Below are 7,816 nucleotides of genomic sequence, written 5' to 3'. Positions count from 1 at the left end.
ATAGAACTGCGTCAGTAAACTATGCCCCCTACTCACCCGACCGCTGATCTCCTGGAAAATTCTCCCCATTCTGCCCACTTCACTAGGAAGTGGGCAGGATGTGGGAGAGGTGCCTACACTCCCGGGGGTGAGGGGGGGTTACCCGAAAAATTAGGAGCCTCCCGCAGTTCCCATGAGAGTAGGCAAGTATACATTTGTCACAGACTTATCACATCGGACCTGCTGCTTAGCTGATGCCATTATATCTTGCAGATATATCGGTGCATCTGGCTGTGTGTACATGCAACCTGCCTACAGCCCATACACTTGCCAGTAACTGACGTCTAAATCTGCTGCTCGGTCTGTGGATCCCTGGGTCGGCGGACATGTCACACAGGTGTGTACCCAGACTTAAAAGGATATATAGGGCAATCAGTCACCAGGACCATAAATGGGTAACAGTTTGCTGGATCCTAGATGCTTGTGTTTGGCATACTGTGAATTGGGATGATAGATTGTTGAAGGAGAACTCAACGGTACCAAAAACAAAACAGATCGACAGTGAGTTTAGATAGTACATATAAAGCAATAGCCTCTATGGGCGCATACAAGTGAGAGGGATGTAGAGTCATATGCATCTCGACTGCATTCACACGTGCAACTGAAGAGTGATCTATCTATCTATCTATCTATCTATCTATCTATCTATCTATCTATCTATCTATCTATTGTGCTGGAGGGAGGGAGAAGGGTGAGGAAGACCAGGCCAAGGTATCTTGTTGTAAAAAGGTGCAATAACTAGGAAACAAATTGATTCATTGTGGGAAATATATACAGAAGGTGGAGTTATTGTGTAGTAACACTTGGGATTACAATAAAAACTTGTATAGGCATTTTTGAAATGTTTTCAAATATAAAATATTATCCTCACAAATGAGTGACTACAATATTTTCTTTTACTGTGGCTTTTATATTTCCTTGTTAAGTTAACATCATAATAACATTCTACAAACAAGAAGATGTACTTTAAAGCTTTATTTTTGTACAAGTCTTTATATTTATAACAGCACTGGAAACATAGAAACATGTAGGCACAGATGACTTTTAATCTGTATATTGAGTAAAATAGATGACATTTCAACAATAAATACAATCTGAATGCTACCATGTAGTAGTATAATAAATATCATGCTCTTGTGTTAAAATTATCCATTCATCTTACATGTTCAATATATCCAATGGTTTTTACATATTAAAGACCTTGTGTACATTTGCATACATTCCATAAAGGGAAAAAAACATAAAATATATTAAAGCTGTATATTATTTTATATTTTCTACAATTTATTGTCTTTACTACCAAAATAAGCATTTTGTACCAATGATAGCATAACAATCATTTTAACCAGCATACTCTATGCAAAAAATACTCAAAAACTACAATAACCATACAAGGGTATAAAATATGATAGGATTTACCAGTTCATATATATAATATTGCTTAGTGGCCTTGCTTGTATCCATGCAAGACAATTATTTAGATGGCTTTGCTAATTGATTTGTTTGAGAATGAATGTAATTGTGAATGGATGTCCAGAATCTGATTATTAGTTTATGTTGTTAATCCTGTAAAAGCATGAATAAAAAAATATACAAAAAATATATAAGTTATGAGTCCCATTGAAACTTTCATCATAAAATGTGTTGATGCATTTTTCCTTTTGTGAAAGATCTGTTCTTCCAACTTTTACATATTTATTTACATAAGTGCTCCAAAGTATTACAAACCCTTTGTATTTACTGCCATATGGACATAAATGATGTAAATGCTGCTTAAACTATAAGGAAAACACAATAGGGGGAAAATGCCCCACATGAAAAAATGTGCCATACAGTACAAACTAAATATGGCTTGGTAAAGAAATTATCCAAGTAGTTATATAATTTGGAAAATAATGAGGATAAAATTACTGTATATATATATATATATATATATATATATATATATATAAATCAGGCTAATTGTTACTGCTAATGAAGTTACTACTTTGCCCTACTGCAGACTGGATAGGGGTGGAGCAAGTGTGAGTATTACGGTATGGTGCTGCCTATAAGACCCCATTCCAATTTTGCTATGGGACCCAGACATTTCTAGTTATTTACTTCTACAGAAATATTTAAAATTTAATTTCCAAAATAATGTTTTAGGACTTAGACAAACGGCATTTGAAACAAATCAATAATCCTTACTGAAGATGTTACAAAGACATATTGGGCAGGATGCACTATAGCGTTTTATGCAGTCAAACTTCAGAAAATGAAGTTTTCAGAGGTTTGGCCACTCACCGCAAATGCACCAAGCCCAGTAGAAGCCTATGGGCTTCTATTTGCGACTCCCTTCTGAAAGGGATCCAATCGGACCTGCACACTTGCAGAAGGATGCCAGAGGAAGTTCGGGGTCATCAAGCCCGGAAGTCCCCATATCGTATAGGACTGCTCTTACCGGGAGAGCTGTCCTTTGTGATTTTATCCATGCATACCGGCGTTATATATGTCGGTATGCATTCAATGAGTGGCGGAATGCATTGCATGCAAAATGCGATGGTTGATGCTTCCCGCCCATTGCGTAGCGTAAATATAATACAATATCATACAATTGCTCCGAGCATGTCCGCATGCGCCTATGCAGATTTGTGTGATCTGGTGCTTACACATTCTTGTACCTGGAGAGGCAAGGTGGTGGAGGGGAGGGGCATTCTGACCTAGACTGAAAACCTTAATATTTGCGCCATTGCGAACACATGCAGACCGGTACAAAGACGCATATACATTTGTGAAAAGCTATTATTTATGGGTGGTCATGGGCATTTGCAAATACAGGTTGAGTTTCCCATATCCAAATATTTTTTAGCACAACTGAGATAGTGACACCTTTGCTTTCTGATGTTTCAATGTACTCAAACCTTGTTTGATGTACAAAATTATTTAAAATATTATATACACTTCAGGCTATGTATATAAGATGTATATGAAACAAATGCATTCTGTAATTAGACTTGGGTCCCACTCCCAAGATATCTCATTATGGTATGCATATATTCCAAATATGGAAAAATCTGATATCCAAAATACTTCTACTCTCAAGAATTTTACATATGGGAGACTCTACCTGTACACAATAATGATCACAGTCATTTAGCATTAGCGAACCGTCTGTGATTGGCTGATGTGAGTGCACCACTGACACAGGTGCTTTCTTTATTGCTCTCTGTGAATATACAAAGTTTTTGTGTGCATATTTTGGCAAACAATGCCATTGGACCACGAGATGGAGAGTTTTATCTGATGTATTAAATATGTTTTTTTAAGTATTACAGTAAGACTAAGGGGCCTATTCATCATCATCACTTAATTTCTACAAAATCAGGTGAAAATTAAAATTTTCACCTGCAATTGTAGAAATTAAGTTATCGGGCCATTCATTAAGAAGATAAAGCAGGAGATATCACAGATATCTCCTGCTGACCTTGCTTTCGCGGAATGGCCCGCTGTCCCCATACACTAGTATGGGGACAGAATTCATCGAACTCTGAAAATACAATATTTTCGGAGCTTTATTGCGGCAGCATTCACGGATCCCTCCTCCCCTGTCCGGCTCCTTCCGCCGGGGCTCTTGTGCACCAGGCTTGCCTACCCTCCCGATTTGGCCGGGAGCCTCCCGATTTTTGGGTGCCGCTCCCGGCCCCCCGGAGAGGCAGGCAACCGTCCCGGAAGCCTGCGGCCATCCCGACCTCCCCCCAGAAAAACAAGAAACCCCCGCAACAGGGGGGCCGGTGACACGATTCGCGCTGAATCGCGTCATCGTGGCCCCGCTCCCTGCTTCACAATGCCGAAAATAACGGCATTGTGAAGAGGGGACGGGGCCACGATGACGCGATCATGCCGCCCGCCCACAATGTGCCGTCAATGGCCGGCTCTGCCCCCAATGTGACATCAATGGCCAGGCCGCCCCCGCTGTTAGCCGACAATCAGCTCCCTCCCGGAAGGCTGGAGTTGATTGTCGGCAAGTACTGTATGCGTAACACTGCTTTGAAAGCAGTGAAGTCGCTCGCAGGGACGGCTGATTTTCGGATCAGCTGTCTCCGCGCCGGAGCAAAGATGAATTGCTCCGGCGTCCGCAGCGAGTTAGAATGTTAATTATCAGGGGCCGTTTTTACCCCGATAATTATCATCATGAATAGACCCCTTTTAGAGAATGCCTATTTCACAAACAAAATACATAGGTAAAAGCTTGGATGCACAGTATGTGTATGTGACGTATACCTAACATAAACATGGTGCAAATGCTAATGATGCAGACCTATAACACATCTTGCTAGAGTAGCATCTGTGCACATGCATGCAATTGCGGGTATTTTAGTGAATGCATGCTTTCGGCACAGTTGCGGTGAACTCACCATCAGCCCCAAATGGTTCACCAATTCTTCTGGGCAACAAAAAGACATTGAAAATAAGTCACTTTGTATTTGGGCAAGAAATGACTGGTGAATGAGAAATATAAAATGCCATTCCAGATGTGTATTGTGCCATGTAAGGAACAGTTAGTGGCAAGCTAGAAGCACTGAAAACTGCTTTCTATTTGTGAAATAGTTTTGGAAATAGCTAATGCATGGCATCTAAAGACACATGTGTTCTATGGAATTTAAGAACAGTTCTTAAACATACACTGACCATTCTGTTAGTTATACTGCTGAAAAATATTGTAGCCTTAATTGATCAAATTTAAATAGTACCACAAAGCTACCATCTGTAGACTCAGACCTTTCAGACAACTTTTGTTATATAACATACAATAGCACAGTTCTCTAGAGTCAAACCACAAAGTGCTAATGGATGACTAATGCACCAGGAATATGGAATGTTGTAAAAGGGTTTAATTCTAGTTATAGTTTTTGGAACAGATGCACACTACAGGTATATAGACCTAGCAACTTTTGCCCATTGTGCTTTATCATAGAGACCATATTACTATACAGAGCTTGTCATATACTGAATGCCATGCTCACAAAAGCTTTCAAATTGTAATAATTTGTGTTTATTAAATAACCATCAGTTTGTGGTTGAAACAGTGTTTTTTTATTTATTAACTGATATATGTGAGTAATGTATTGTACCCTCACAACACCACTAAAGTAACGGTGTCTTTGATGTTTTCAAAATGTATTGATTGCCTCCAGGGCACAGATTTGATTTGTTGACATCAACAAAAACTAACATTAACAAATTACTTTCATATACTGTTGAACTGTATGTACCTTATACTGTGTTATAGACAACATACTCCTTATATCTATTTATTGTGTTTAGTTACTTCAAACAATGTAGCCCATCACTTCCAAGAAGATGGACAGCACTGCCGTATGGGAAAATCTATACAATATTATTCACTTCATTTACTTGAATTCAATTGTTGATGATGCAGCAATACAGAATAACAGAGACATGTTGCCAGCCAAGGTAAATTTAGACTGATATATCTAGCCCTTAATGGCCGGTCTAGAAGCTCTCAGTAAGACAAGGAGTGATTGTGATGATGCTAGTATTATGCATTTAAGAAAAGAACAAATAACCCTTTCAAGACACATAGTAGGCATTGTATAGGAAGCAAAATGTAATTTCATATTCTAGCCAATAACTTATTATGGTACTTCTTTTAGTCTTAAAAGCCATTTATGCAATTTTATTCGAATGATTACAAATTTCTATTGACTTAAATACATTAACCATAAAAGATGTGTAGCAAAATGTAGGATTTATTCAATATATAAAATGAATGTGCTTTTATTCCATACATTTTTTGCTGTAATTTGAGTGTTAAAATAATAATAGTAATAATTAATAATAAATAATGAGGACCAGGTATAGCAGAAAGGCTGTTACAGGATTTCCCACCAGCATTCTGTACTATACAGTATTTTACAGTACACCTGAATTGCATGGAATAACCAGCTGTACAGTTACTTTTTCCATAAATGTAAAGGAATTAGACTGCTCCCTGGAGTAAAGCCAGTCTTATGATGATCAAATAAACAACAATATCACTCATGGGGGGAAACAATATCACTCATGGGGGGAGATTTATCAAATCTTGGAAAGAGATATAGTGAGGTTGCTCATAGCAACCAATCAACTTTTAACTGTAATGTATCTAGTACAGTCTGTAAAATGACAGAAGGTAATTGGTTTATACTTTCTCTCTCTCTCCAAGCTTTGATACATCCCCCCCTTTATTTCCAAGACTTGATAAATCTCCCCTGTGGTATTGGATAATTTCCACAATGTCAGCACATATGTTCTTACAAAATTGCAATGATACTTGATTATGATTTTTTTCAATATAGATAGGGATATTAGCTGGATATGGAAAACAACTGCCGGCTTGCCAGGACCTGCTCTGTAGCTGATCACTGGGGAATAGAGTGACTTCCTTTAATGCTGGCTTTACATCAGAAGGTTTTCCAACCCCTCTAACAAGTAAGAAATTGGGAAGAGAAGACTATAATTTGGTAAAGACATTCAATGAACAAATTATATAAATGATGCCAAAACCATGACAATCATTTTTCCCTATGTTATATATATAAAATATGTTCTAAAAATGGATACAGTTGCTGCTCATATGTTCTGTCATGCATGAAAGTTAAAGATCATATATTTAACATTTGCGCTTAATATGTCCTCAGTAAAGCCAAATGCATGACCAGTTGCAAAAGCCAAAACCCTGTGCTTAAACATCACACAGGTATATTTAATCTTATTTTATTGTCATTCTGAAATGCATGTTTATTGCATGCAATTTAATATATTCAGTCTGTATCTATTAAAAAAAAATCTGCATTTCCTTTACAACCATTTGTAGCAAGTTACATGCTGGAAATGATAATTTAGTCCCTTTGGATGATACCAACCAATGTGAAATTGAAATGAAATTGGCGCTAAAGTATTTTTGAGACTAGGGATTGGTACCTCTAACCCTTTTGAAGTGACCATGGAAAATGATGGGCCATTTATTTCTAGATGATATATTAGTGCATTTGCAAGTGTTGTACATGCTGTGTGTCTATCTTCTGCAGTGCTGCAAAGAGTACAGCACTACTGCATTGCTTTGAGATCATTACACCTTTACATGACCACGCATTTCCCTTTCAGCTTTTCCTTCCGTTTCTGCTGCTTGCTCTTTTTGCCATCTATCTGAAGGCTCACAGTCCTACGTTTCTCAAGGTTTAGAAGCTCTTGAAACAGCTCTTTCACATTGTGGTTCATCTTGGCGGATGTCTCCATGAAGGCACATTTCCATTTTTTTGCTATTGCTTCTCCTTCTGTGCTGTCAAGTTCCCTGTTTTGGCTTTCATCACTTTTATTTCCAACTAGCATGATGGGGATGCTCTCTACGTCCCCTTTAATCTGGCAAATCTGTTCATAGATCGGCTTCAGTTCTTCCAGGGATTGCCTACTGGTGACGGAATAGACCAAAATGAAGGCATGTCCTTTTGATATAGACAGACGCTGCATAGCAGGAAACTGGTGGCTTCCCGTGGTGTCAGTTATTTGCAAAGTACATATACTTTTATCACAGCTGATCACTTGTCTGTAGGTGTCTTCAATTGTCGGTATGTAGCTTTCTCGAAATGTGCCTTTTACAAACCGTAGTACCAGGGAACTTTTACCCACTCCTCCGGCTCCAAACACCACCACTCTGTAATCATTACTTTGTTCTGGCATTTTCACAGATGGGTCAGATGCTTTTCTTGGGAAAAACACCTAAGATAAAAATATA

General features: G+C 38.3%; 1 protein-coding gene across 1 annotated transcript in view; it reads right to left on the bottom strand.

The window, feature by feature from the left end:
- Positions 1 to 999: 999 nt before the first annotated feature.
- The window catches only part of DIRAS2 (DIRAS family GTPase 2), a 47,701-nt gene continuing 40,884 nt past the window's right edge, over positions 1,000 to 7,816 (bottom strand). Inside the window, exon 2 of the mRNA XM_088470046.1 lies at positions 1,000 to 7,800. Coding sequence (XP_088326172.1) covers positions 7,162 to 7,761 — 600 coding nt within the window. The 5' untranslated portion in view covers positions 7,762 to 7,800 and the 3' untranslated portion in view covers positions 1,000 to 7,161. The remainder of the gene's footprint in view (positions 7,801 to 7,816) is intronic.

This window comes from Taudactylus pleione, unplaced genomic scaffold (assembly GCF_031769625.1).
Source record: "Taudactylus pleione unplaced genomic scaffold, aTauple2 ptg000095l, whole genome shotgun sequence".
NCBI classification, from domain to species: Eukaryota; Metazoa; Chordata; class Amphibia; order Anura; family Myobatrachidae; genus Taudactylus; species Taudactylus pleione.
The sequence above is the reverse complement of the archived record's forward strand: the minus strand, read 5'-3'. Positions and strand labels throughout refer to the sequence as shown.